This window comes from Triticum aestivum, chromosome 4D (assembly GCF_018294505.1).
Source record: "Triticum aestivum cultivar Chinese Spring chromosome 4D, IWGSC CS RefSeq v2.1, whole genome shotgun sequence".
NCBI lineage: Eukaryota > Viridiplantae > Streptophyta > Magnoliopsida > Poales > Poaceae > Triticum > Triticum aestivum.
The window spans coordinates 490,475,063-490,487,630 of NC_057805.1; the positions used below are offsets into that span (position 1 = coordinate 490,475,063).

A 12,568-nucleotide genomic window follows, 5' to 3' on the forward strand; every position below is an offset into this window, starting at 1 on the left:
AACTGGTCTTATGTGGTCAAAACAATAAATCAAAACTTATTAAGAACATTCAGGGGTCAGTTTTTCTTTTATGTTAAAGCCACCTGGCGCACATTATTGATTTGGAATATAATAATACCTCTGTATCTGGATATAAGTAGTTGCATTGTTCACACTTCATAAGCAAAGGCTAGAGAGAACTCAGAAACTTCCGGTGCTATTCACCACATGCCCTGCTCTGTACCTCTACGGCAACATTCCAACACCCATTGAAATGCATTCCTGAACGGCGAAGGTCGAACAGGTGCATTACTCTGCTTATCAGTCACAGGAATAGGAATCGATGCACACAGTTCTGCAAAGAAGGAAAAGATATACGCATCAAGGCACGGATGATGGCTGGTTCTTTTCAAGACAAAGAAGAGAAACATTTCTCGGATCCACATAAAAAATAGTGATTCAGCGTAAAGCAAGGGGCTGAAAGTAACTAGTATTTCAGTAGGACAAACCATGTACAAGAAGGCAAATGTATGGATGCTGCCTGCAAGTTAAAGTAACTATTTCTGTAGGACACACCTGCTGATAAATCATCGCCGTCTGAGCCAATACCCTTTTCTGCTGGTGAATCGGTATATTTTTACAACCAAGCCAGCCCCACAATTCATCCCTCCACCTGCGTGGCGGTTGGTTCACATCTCTCAGCCATTGCTCACATTACATGGGTGTTGTGTTACATCCAAATCATTACGAGACCTTCACATCTTCCAAGCATGTGCCCAAGAATTGAAACTAAGTTAATGGGGGGACAAACATTTTTACATCCACAAATCACAATAACTGGCTCTAATTATAACAAAAAAATGTTCATAGGCCGTATGAAATTTAATAAAATGAAACTATGTTGGTCAGCACTCATATTGACATCTACAAAATAGAAGCATTCACTAGTATGATGATTGGTACATACCTGGAGAAACTCTTCAGATAGGAAATTTAGTATGTACTATGTACACAGTAAACTTTTCATCAAAATTTCTTTCTTAAGAGAACTCCTTATCAGTTCCTTACTAGCATAACTATGGATATATAATATATTCTCCAGTATTCATGCTCATCACGCTTGCGGTTACAGCAGCATCAATTCTAATCATTTTCAAAGCCAAAACTAACAAACAAGTAATAAAAAGAGTTCAAATCTGAAAGAGATAGGCAGTCCCACTCATTACTCAACTGAAACAGTACACACTTGCTAGGACATGACATAACAATTGAAGCCATCTGACATGTAGTCATCGAGTTCCTACTAGTTAAATAACTAACCCGTGGGCATCTAAGCATATTTCAGTCTACGTTCTCGACACTACAAAGCAAAGAACAGAATATACAATAATAGTACAGTACTAATGCAGCTTAGATACAATGAAATTGCGAGGTTTGTAATAACCATCACCGAGATGTCACTAATTCAAACATGTGGCCCGCCACCAAGTCAAAAAAAAACAATAAGATGCCTCCAGAAATCAGCTTGCATTGCATCTGAAATCTCCAACGTGCAAGCCTGGAATAAGGATGCCCTGTTAGTTGCAGGGAAAATATGACAAATGCTTCACTTCAAGAAACAAATGAATATCATTGAGTTTGGAATCATATTGCATAGCCATTTGGGATTCTAGACACACATTCATCTACGCTGTAATTATCGGATAACCAAAATAAAAGAAAATCAGAAGCATCATTCACTTGTCCAAGGACAGCATCACCAACTGATCTCTGCTAATGATTACACCCAGTTCAGTTCTAATATTATATAAAGCATTTGGATCGTCTATATTTATGTATGTTGTCGATGTAGAAAAACAATAAATCCACATCACTTGTTTAACAAACATAGCACATTAGCATACCTAATGGGACAATCATCTAATGCACTGACATTTCAGCTCCACCATCTCGACCACCAACACCGCTGCCTACAAGCAAAAGAAACCCAATAAACCGAAGAAAATTCATGGAAGAGGTAAACCGATGAGAAGGCAAAACTACCCTTTATGACGACAAAGGTAGGAATGGGGGAAATGAAACCATATCTACTGCTAGGCGTGCAAGGTAGACAATCATCGTTTACCTAGTAATGAAATACATGTTAGGACTGTTTAGCTGTTCAGAGGAAATGTATTCAGATAGAATTACTATTTTGAGGAGGATTCGTTCCAGCAATGCCAAATGGGTCAAAAAAAAGCTCATTACTTTTACTTGAGAAACTTAAGTGACTGATGACAATACTCACCACTATTCAGGTTCAATGAACAAGCAACGTTTCTCCATGTATGATAGTAAAGATGCCAATAACTATTATGAATATATCATTAATATCAAGATCAATCAAGAAACATAGCATTCCACATGTGAAATCAAATAACACATTACATATAAAATGGTTTGGTAATACAGTTTTAGCATAGTTCCTGCACACTCGGCCACTCGCCAGTTGCCAATAGTTAGAAAGAACATGCTAAATACACCTAGAGCAGACAGGGACAAGGGATTACCTATAACATAGAAATTTCTGTACGGATAATAGGTCCTTGTAAAAATGCAAGCGCTCTGGTGTTCAATAAGATTTATAAACTGCATGGACTCAAGCTGGAGCATGTATTCACCGTAAAACGTTGATAGCAAAATCGCATTGCTGTCCTCATCATACCCCTGCATCATAAACGCATTTGGCTCCCCGGTCAGTCCAAATGAAAAGAGCCCATCTAGCTGAATGGTTTTCTGCAGTTCCCATCCAACAACACCATCACGGTTAGATTTTCTCTCCCATAATTGGATGGTACCGCTCTGATAATCTGGCTCGGAAAAAACAGCAAGGCCCAGACCGCTGTGCTGTGTCCGTACAACGAGAAAGGACCAGTGGTAGGCTGCTACATTAACGTCTGCTGGCTTCTGGATCACCACAAGGCTCTGGATTTCAAAATCAAACTCGAGGATGCCACCTCCAGAAACCAGCCAGCAAAATGAATTTCTAACCAGGACGCTGGGTTTTGCAACACATACACATGTCGAACGTGTGGTCTCTAGTGAGACAACATCCCCCCACACACCGGACTCCGACTCATAGAGGCAAGCAAACTTGTGTGTGCCGTCAGAATCACTGCCTACCAAGGCCAATCTAAATGGGGTGAAGCGGCAGTCACCGTGCACATGCCCGTCTTCGACGGCGGCGGCGCACATCACCGCCGCGTTCTGGACGAACCTCCCCTTTTTCCTGCAGAACCCTGGTGGAAACGCAAGGCGGCGCTGGTGGCCGGTGAGGGGGTCCCACACGACGGCCTCGCGGCGCTTCTGGCAGATGAGGAGGGCCAGGCCATGTCGGCAGCCGAAAAACGCCCAGCCCTCGCCGCGAATCCATGGCGCCGAGAAGCGCGCGGGTGGGATGCGGTCCCACCGGCCCATCGTCGTGAGCTTGAAGATGGGCCGCTTGTCTCTGCGGAATTCCTCGTCGAAGAAGCCAAGTAGCGGCGGTGGCTTGTTCCGGCCGTGGTGCTCGCGGAAGCGGCTGAGGAAGCCGGGGTCGGAGAGGATGCGGCGCCAGCGCGTGCACACGAGGGATGCGCGCGGAAGGGAGGACGGCTGCGGAGGGAGGCGGAGGAGGATCTCCTCGAGGATCTCTTCGAGGATGACGCCGCCGTCCAGCGCGGGCGCCGGCGACGATGCGGCGGCGGAGGGGCTGCTCATTCCGGCGAGGCTAGGGTTCGGGAGTCTGGCCGCAGTCTGCGTCGAGTGGAGACTCGAGTGAAGGGGTAGGGGGACTCAACTAAAATGGGGACTGATGGGCGCCGACGCACCGGCCCATCGCGCCCCAGCCGCCCGATATAGCGGCAGTCAGATCATCTCCAGCCGTTGAGTCTTCGGGAGGCATTTTTTCCACCGCTTGTGGGGCTGCCAGCGAAAAATTAAGCCTGGGATAGATATTTATTCACTCGTTGCCTTTACCCAGCCATCACCACCACCACCACGCGAACCGCCTGGCTAGCGGATCGCCTACTCGGTGGCGATGAAGCGCGGCCACGGCTCCAGCAGGCTGGCCGGCGACGGCGACGGCGCATTCCCCGACCGGCCGCCATTCGGAAACCGTGAGCCTCTAAGTCAACACTCCCATACTCCCACCCCACTCCACCGCCGCCTCCTCCTCCTGCTCCTCCTCGCCGCGGTCGCCTGCACGGGGCCGCCCGGCGCCGCGTCCAAGCCCGCGCTGCTCGAGCCCTGCGCCTCCGCCACGGCATGCCCCGCACTGCTCTCCTCCGCCCTCCACGCCGACCTCAAACTCGCCGAGCTGTCCGCGCTCTTCGCCGCCGACCCGCTTGCCATCCTGGCCGCCAACGCCATCGACTTCGCCGCCCTGGGCCCGGCCGGCCGCATCCTCCCGGTCCGGCCTCGCGCTGCGCATGCCGGTCCCCTGCGCCTGCTCCGGCGGCGTTCGCAGGGCCACCTCCGTCCGCTACGTCTCCCGCCTGGGGGACACGCTCTCGCGCTTCTACGGTGGCCTCACCGCCATAGACTGGATCAGGGACTCCAACGGCGGCGTCCTTGACGCCGGGACCGCGCTGCTCGTGCCACTGCACTGCGCGTGCTTCGGCGGGGTGGGCAACGGGGATACCGTGCAGGCAATCACGAAGAGGTACCAGACCACGGCCACCGACATGATGAGCGGGCGCGGCTCCGACAGGCTAGACGGCGACGGTGACGGCGCGTTCTTGGACAAGCTCGGGTGGCGAGGCAGAGGCCGGCGCGCGACGAGGAGGCGGCCGCGACCAGCGGCGGTGAGGAGGCAGAGGCCGGTTGCCGCATTGAGCAGCAGCGAGGTGAGCCGGCCGCGCCCGCGGGATCCGGCCGGAGAGGCGAGCTCAGGTGGCGCGGTGGAGTCCTGACCGCGCCCGCTCGCCGGCCGCACTTGCCTGTCCGGAGCCGGCGCAGGCCGCGACGGCGGATGGGGGCTGGTAGAGCATGGAGGAGATTCTTGCATGCGGGCGGCGGGCACTGCACGTGGTGGGCCTAGTAGTCCGAAAAAGGAAGGAGAGAGAGAATAGAGGCTGGCAGTGGGCCTTTTGCGGCCAAAAACTAATGCCGGCGCCCCCAGCTGCCCCCCGATTTCCTGGGATTGCCTTGCGAGCGCCGGCCCTAGTTTTTGTTAAATCCGGCGCAAAACGAGCCTGTGGGAGTGCGACTGGGACATTTTTTTAACGCCGGTGCTAAAAAAAGGCTCCTGGGGCGCGGCTGGAGATGCTCTCAGATCTAAACCCCGCTTCGTCCTCCTCGCAGTCATTCCCCACACCCCCCCTCCCCTCCCCTCTGGGATAGAAATTGCAACGGCCTCGAGCTCCGCCGACACCTCAGCATACCTCCGCGAGAAAAACGGAGCTTGAAGCTCCACCGCGGCATCCTCGTCGTCGGTTGCCATATGCATCTCCTCGCCCCCGGCTCCACACATGTAGCAGCTGCCTTCTCTGGTTGCAGCTCCGCGTAGCGATGGCTAGAGCTCTTTGGCTCATGCCATCAATGGCCATACCGGGTTGAAGCTGTTTTTCCATGGCCATTGAAGCTTTTTTTTTCAAGGCTGAAGCTTTTCACTGACCGGTTGAAGCTTTTCCCGCGCCGCTCGAAGGTGTTTTTCGCGGTTAAGCTTTTATCCACAATTTTTGCTGCGAACGGCATGAGAAAAGCTACAAACAGTGGTCGTTTTTGCTACAACCAGGAAGACGACGAAGTGTGGCAGGCGAAAACAGGTTGCCAATTTGTTGCAACCGGCAGCGGGAAAGCTACCATCGGCGAGCGAATTTGCTGCAACCGGTGTGAGGTGGTGCAACCGGCATGCGGTGGTGCGACGAACGGCGACACGGGTGACCACGCTGACTAGGATTTTGCTACCACCGGTGCGCACTTTTGCTACCACCCTGGTGGCTGTGTGCTAACAGTGCGGCGACGGGAAGCTGCGACCTCGTTGACAGATGATGGAACCAGCGTGACCCATCGCGCAGATGCTACAACTGTCGGGTAAAAAAGCTTCAACCTTGGTGGAAAAAGCTTCAACCGTCAGGGACGTGAGATGCTTCCAGCAGGAGACGAATGGAAGCCGTGAATGGGGTGAGGGGGCGCGCGCATGGGGGAGGGTGCCGCGGTCGCGGTCGCGGGCGGAGGCGTGTGTGCTGGTAGCGCGGGCGGGGGCTGGTTCCTGGTGCTGCAGGTGCCCATGGTGTCTGTGTTCGTGGGGAAGAAAGAGATGAGGTGTTCGTGGGGAAGCAGGAGATGAGGAAAAAAACGATTGGAAAAAGAGTGGTCCCGTTGCTTTTTTTCTGGGGGTGCTCCCGTCGTACGATCAAGCGATCGCCAGGCCCGTGTGCGTCCGGTGCAACGCTTCGGCCGGTGTCCTGGCAGTAAACGTTTCCCAACTAAAATAGATGTATTTAATTTGATTTTTGCACAAACTCAACTAAAATAGATATATTTGAAACTAAAAATATGTGTATTTTTACGATAAGTAATTCGGGACAAACGGAGTATGAGTTTAAAGGTGTATTGGTTTCTGTGCAAGTCAACCACTTAATTGTTTGGCCAAAATTATAGAATAAGCTGACAACATCTGCCATACTTAATAGATAAAATATGAAACTATTTTTCATGATGAATCAAGTGATATAAATTTCGTATTGTGGATATTGATATATTTTGCTAAAAACACGGTCAACACATGCACTTGCTTGACTTTTGAAAAAACAAATGCATCTTATATAAAAGAACGGAGGGGGTAATAAATAACACAAAATCACGGTGCCAAGCAAAACACGACATTATAAACAAAATACACCATCTTTCCCACGTGTCAAATCAAATAACAAAAAAAAACTCAAAAACACAACACAGCTAAGCACGATCAACGCCTTCTTGGTTTATCTCATTTGTCAAAGAGGCCTCTTTGTCAAAAACAAAACCCGTTTGCATACCGATGACGAACTACCAGATTAAATTATTTATTTATTAGGATAATTTCAAAAGGCTAATTTACGAAATGGATGATTATTGAGAGCAAATTACATGGTCTCAACCTATTCATATTTATCGAGAATAGTTTAGCCTTGCCATGCTTGATGAAGAAAACCGCTTTAACTCTTGTGCTTGACTTCTTTTTGTTAGGCCAGCAACATGAGCCTCTGAGCATGATACCCCGTTAAAAACACCAGGGAACATGAGTGTAAAATATCTCTTTTATAGTATTCCCTCCCTCCGGAATTAGTTGTCACTCAAATAGATGTATCTAGCACTATTTCAGTGTTAGATATATCCGTTTGAGTGACAATTAATTTCGATGGAAAAATATTTATTAAGAATATAAATCAGCATTATTTTCAAATCAGATTGTTGGTCTTATCTGTCAATGAACTAGACAAGATGAAAGACATCGGAAGTTGTTTTTTTAGGACACATGCCTCGTTCTTACCAAGGAAGGTATCTAACTTGACAAGATGAAGGCCTCGGAAATAATAATCATTTATCAATGGTGTAATTGTAGTTTTTTTTAAGTAATTTTGGGTATTTATTATTTGCACTATGAGAGGCTACTATTATAATTTAGTTTGAGTCTCCAAAATGCACAAACAAGGGGTTAGAGTGGCACAATAAGATAATTAAGGCACAATCACCCGGCCACAACATTAAGATCAAAGGGTTCATGTGTTTCTCCTATGTACAATAGCATCAAAAATCAGGGATATGTTTATGTCACTGGAACATCCCAACATCAATTAATGCAACCATGGTGTATCCTTCTAAGTCCATAAAGGCAAAAAGGAATATGTTGTCGGTCTTCACACAAACTCATGAAAGAATTTAAACAAGATATAGAAACAACAACCATTTGAATTCAATACTTCAACAAGGTGTTTACCCATTTCCTCATAAACTAATGGAACTACACACAACACACGATATGATGATAGATACAATCCATACGGATCAAGAATTCACCAAGAAATCCCAAAGAATCAATCACAAATAGCAAGATTTAAAGGGGGTTGAGTTTAGAGAATCTCATTCTACTTGAAAGTGTAGGCCATGCACATGGTACTCATGGAGATGGTGAAGATGGCGTCTATGATTCTTCAACTCGCTGCTATAAGTTTACCTTTGAAGCCATCCCTCATGACATTGCTACTTCTTAAATTTGGTAGTCTAAGCTACTGCCAAAACAAAAGGTGTTCACTTTGTTGCTTTTGCTTGATCGTCTGAAGTCTGAACATCGGGAATATGATAGGTGTAACAATTCTTGCATTTCGTGAAACTGATCTTATGTGGTCGAAACAATACTAATCCCCCCGTCCCATAATATAAGATATTATTGCAACAAACAATACTGCTCCTTCCGTTCCATAATATAAGATGCTTATATTATGGGACGGAGGGGGTACATCAGAACTTATGAAGAACATTCGGGTCGCAGTTTGTTTTTTACGTTAAAGCCATCTGGTGCACTTCATTGATTTGGAATATACTCCCTTCGTCTCGTATTAATTGCCGCTCAAACGGCAATATCTAATACTAAAATATATCTAGATACATCTGTTTTAATAACAATTAATATGGTACGGAGGGAGTAATAGTTACATTGGTCATAAGCAAAGGCAGGAGAGAACTCGGAAACTTTCGGTGCTATTAACCACATGCCCTGCTTTGTAGCTCTACGGCAACATTCCAACACCAATTGAAATGCATTCCTGAATGGCTGAGGTTGAACAAGTGCGCAAACCTTGTTCCTTGCTCTGCTTATCAGTCACACGAATGAGGAATCGATGCACACAGTTTCGCAAAGAAGATATCAGGGCACGGATGATGGCTGATTCTTTTCAAGGCAAATAAGTTAAACATTTCTCTGATCAACATGAAAAATAGTGAGTCAGTGAAAAGCAAGGAGCTGAAAGAAACTAGTATTTCAGTAGGACAAACAAAGACAGAAGGCCAATGTATGGGTGCCGCCTGCAAGTTAAAATAGAGGTGGGCAAACAAATCTGAGAAGATACACCCCATTCACACTAAACTTTTCATTAAAAAAAACCTTTCTTAAGAGAACTCTATACCAGTTCCTTAAGACCATAACTATGGATATATTCTTTAGTGTTCATGCTGCATCATGCTTGCTGTTACAGCAACATTAGTTCTAATCATTTCATAACTAAAACTATAAAAACTAGTGAAGGAAGGAGTTCAAATCTGAAAGATATTGGCAGTTCCACTCATTACTCCATTAAAAACAGTACACACTTGCTAGGACATGACATAAGAACTGAAGCGGTCTGACATGCAGTCACTGAATTCCTACTAGTTAAATAGCTAATCTGCAGGGCTTGCAGCATATTTCAGTCTACCAGCTCGACAATTCGGAGCAAACAATAAAACATGAAACAACAGTCAGTACTAATGCAGCTTAGATACAATGAAATTGTCAGGTCTGTGGTGACCATCTCTGAGATGTCACTAATTTGAGCATGTGGCCCGCCACCCAGTCAAAAGAACAATAAGGTGGCTCCACGAAGCAGCTTGCATTGCATCTGAATTCCCCAAAGCACAAGCCCGGAATAAGGATATCATGTTAGTTGCAGGGAAATATGAAAAACACTTCACTCGAGAAACAATCAATAGCATTTGTCATATAACAAGTGAACAAGACCCTGAATGGAAAATGAGGAAACAAACAGCTAGGGAGATCAATTTATACTGCCCAACAATATGTATGTAAGAGTGTTCGAGTGATGAAATTATTAACAGAATATGCAACAGTAGCAACATAGCGCTCTAACAAAATAAGGAAACGAACAGCTACAGCAATTAATATATACTGTATAGATTGGATAAACAAAAGCAAAGTAGAAGCAGAAGCATCATTCACTTGTCCAAAGACAGCATCATCAACTGATCTCTGATAATGATTACTACTAGTTCAGGTCCAATACTATATAAAACATTTGAATCGTCCATATTTACGAATGTTGATATATTAAAACAGCAAAATCGACATAACCTGTTCAACAAACATAGCACATTAGCATACCTAATGGGACAATCATCTAATTAATTGACATTTCAGCTCCACCATCTTGACCACCAACTCTGCTACCTGCAGGTAAAAGGATTCCAATAAACCGAAGAAAATTCGTGGAAGAGCTAAAATGATGAGAAGGCAAAAACTACCATTTATGACAAAGGTAGGAATAGGGAAATGGAACAGCACCTACTGCTAGGCACAAGGTAGAGCGACAATTATCATTTACCTAGTAATGAATTACATGTTAGGACTGTTTAGCTGTCCAGAGGTTTCAAACAGAATTACTATTCTGGAGAGGTTTCCTTCCAGTAATACCAAATGGGTAAAAAACAAAAGCTCAATTTGAGAAACTTAAGTGGCAAATGACAATACTCACTACTATTCGGGTTGAATGAAACTAGTAATTTTTTTCCAATGTAGGATAATATAGATGCCAATAGCTATTATGAATTTATGATTAATATGAAGATATATAGTACTCCACATGTGGAAATCAAATAACACTTATGATATAAAATGTTTTCGCAATAGAGTTTTAGCGCAGTTGTTGCCCACTTGCTGCTTACCGGTTCATCAGAAAGCTCATGCTGAATATGCCAATACAAGCGGAGTCATGACAGACAGAGACAAGGAATTACATGTAATGTAGAAATTTCTGTAGGGATAAAAGGTCCTGCTAGACATGCAATTTCTTCGTGTTTTAGGAAGATTTGTGAACTGTGTGGTCTCAAGCTGGAGCATGTAGTTGCCGAAAAAGGTAGATAAGAAAATCGCATCGGTGTCCTCATTGTACCCTTGCATCATCACCGCATTTTGCCCCATGGTCGGTCCTGGTGAAAAGAGCCCGTCTAGTTGAATGGTTTTCTGCAGCTCCCATCCAACAACACCATCGCAGTTAGATTTCCTCTCCCATAATTGGATGATGCTGCTTACAAAATCTGTCTCTGACAAAACAGCAAGGCCCAGGCTACTATGCTCTGTCTGTACCACGTAAAAGGACCAGTAGTAGTCGGCAGCATGAGCGTCCGCCGGCTTCTGGATAACCGCAAGGCTCTGGTTTTGAAAATCAAACTCCAGGATGGCACCTCCAGACAGAAGCCAGCAAAATGAATTCCTAAGCAGGACGCTGGGGTTCGCAATGCAAGTCGAAGTCGAATGTTCAGTCTCTACTGAAGCAATATCCCCCCACACACCTGATTCTGACTCGTAGAGGCATGCAAAATGGCGTGTGCCGTTAGAACCCCCGCGCACCAAGGCCAATCTAAATGGGGAGAACCGGCAGTCACCGTGCACATGCCCATCTTGGCCGGCGGCGGCGCACATCACCGCGGCGTTCTGGACGGACTTCCACCCCGGTGGAAACGCGACGCGGCGACGGTGGCCCGTGAGGGGATCCCACACGATTGCCTCGCGGCGCGCCCGGCAGATGAGGAGGGCGAGGCCGTGGCGGCAGCCGAGAAACTCCCAGCCCTCGCCCAGGCTCCATGGCGCGGAGAAGCGCGCGGGTGGGATGCGGTCCCGCTCGCCCGTCGCCGTGGTGTTGAAGATGGGCGGCTTGTCTACGCGGAATTCCTTTTCGAAGAAGCCGAGCAGTGGCGGTGGGTTGTTCCGGCCGTGGTGCTCGCGGAAGCGGCGGCGGAAGCCGGGGTCGGAGAGGATGCGGCGCCAGCGCGTGCACACGAGGGATGCGCGCGGGAGGGAGGAGGGCTGCGGAGGGAGGCGGAGGAGGATCTCTTCGAGGAGGACCCCGCCGTCCAGCGCGGGCGCCGGCGAGGGGCGGCTCATTCCGGCGAGGCTAGGGTTTGGGACTCTCTGGCTGCAGGCTGCGTCGAGTCGAGTGGAATGGAGGCGGGGGAGAATTTCTCTTTTCTTTTTCTTTAGAAAGAAGAGGCGGAGCAGAATTTCATTTCAAAAGAGAAAGTAAAAAAAATCTTTGTACTCCCAAGTTGTACTAAAGCTGCCTTAGAGTAATATATACATTATCTTTTTCATTAATACACAAAGAATGTGTATCATTTCATTGATTGAAGGAAATAGAATTTAGTAGAGGGGTACAACACATGGCACGAACGAGGAAGGCGTGGACGCATCCGAAGCAGAGAAAGGGATCCTCCCTGGTGCTCGAAGAGGGGAACAAATAAAGGCCATGGCAGAGCCTCCAAGAAGGGAAACGACACCCGCGAGTGCCTTCGCTGCCAGCAATGGCAAGCCGGTCAGAGCTTTCGTCTGGGTCTGAGTCTGAGCAATTCCATAGCCGCAAGAACAGGGTCCGAAGATGAGGAATCCAGGTCACTGGTTGAGACCACCACCTCAAAAGGAAGGGGTGGGATGTGCTTGCCGACGGAGGGTGGCATCGTGCGCGGACGGGAACGTGAGCTTTGGATCTTGCCCAAGGACGAGGCGTGGAGGTGGACGGGGTCGAGGAGGTCATGCATTCAAATGCTCAGTGGTGCGATGCAGGGTACCATACAATCTACAAAAGTTGGCCCAGAGCCT

At 47.3% G+C, this 12,568-nt stretch overlaps 2 protein-coding genes and 1 pseudogene across 11 annotated transcripts; 1 reads left to right on the forward strand and 2 right to left on the reverse strand.

Moving 5' to 3' along the window:
* Window positions 1-1,176: 1,176 nt before the first annotated feature.
* On the reverse strand, window positions 1,177-3,815 carry LOC123098939 (uncharacterized). 3 transcript variants are annotated; one of them, XR_006448046.1, is made up of 4 exons: window positions 2,529-3,815; window positions 2,023-2,104; window positions 1,884-1,949; window positions 1,177-1,537 (listed from the first exon to the last, which is right to left on the reverse strand). XR_006448046.1 is itself a non-coding variant. In XM_044521020.1 (3 exons), exons 1-2 carry the CDS (start codon window positions 3,715-3,717, stop codon window positions 1,900-1,902), a joined length of 1,239 nt encoding a protein of 412 aa, XP_044376955.1. In that variant the 5' UTR covers window positions 3,718-3,815; the 3' UTR covers window positions 1,177-1,537; window positions 1,884-1,899. The 3 variants fall into 3 exon arrangements, 1 of the variants encoding a protein (XP_044376955.1); XR_006448045.1 differs by having other exon boundaries at window positions 1,884-2,104; XM_044521020.1 differs by lacking the exon at window positions 2,023-2,104.
* A 221-nt stretch (window positions 3,816-4,036) lies between these two features.
* Window positions 4,037-5,896, forward strand: LOC123097132 (uncharacterized; annotated as a pseudogene).
* A 2,577-nt stretch (window positions 5,897-8,473) lies between these two features.
* LOC123098940 (uncharacterized) lies at window positions 8,474-11,916 on the reverse strand. Of its 8 annotated transcripts, none has more exons than XR_006448048.1 (3): window positions 10,639-11,916; window positions 10,079-10,144; window positions 8,474-9,578 (listed from the first exon to the last, which is right to left on the reverse strand). XR_006448048.1 is itself a non-coding variant. In XM_044521026.1 (3 exons), the coding sequence occupies exons 1-2, from the start codon at window positions 11,855-11,857 to the stop codon at window positions 10,095-10,097; spliced, it is 642 nt and encodes a 213-aa protein (XP_044376961.1). In that variant the 5' UTR covers window positions 11,858-11,916; the 3' UTR covers window positions 8,474-8,902; window positions 10,079-10,094. The 8 variants fall into 8 exon arrangements, 6 of the variants coding, with proteins under 6 accessions (XP_044376961.1, XP_044376960.1, XP_044376959.1 ...); XM_044521026.1 differs by having other exon boundaries at window positions 8,474-8,902; window positions 11,266-11,916; XM_044521025.1 differs by having other exon boundaries at window positions 11,266-11,916.
* Window positions 11,917-12,568: the final 652 nt, after the last annotated feature.

Bases quoted from the DNA above. Each gene is read 5' to 3' on its own strand.
- LOC123098939 (XM_044521020.1), bottom strand. From the start codon at position 3,717: ATGAGCAGCCCCTCCGCCGCCGCATCGTCGCCGGCGCCCGCGCTGGAC. The intron at 1,950-2,528 runs GTAATCCCTTGT...TTTTGCTTGTAG, and splicing joins CAGAAATTTCTATGTTATAG to GCAGCGGTGTTGGTGGTCGA.
- LOC123098940 (XM_044521023.1), bottom strand. From the start codon at position 11,857: ATGAGCCGCCCCTCGCCGGCGCCCGCGCTGGACGGCGGGGTCCTCCTC. The intron at 10,145-10,710 runs GTAATTCCTTGT...TTTTACCTGCAG, and splicing joins CAGAAATTTCTACATTACAT to GTAGCAGAGTTGGTGGTCAA.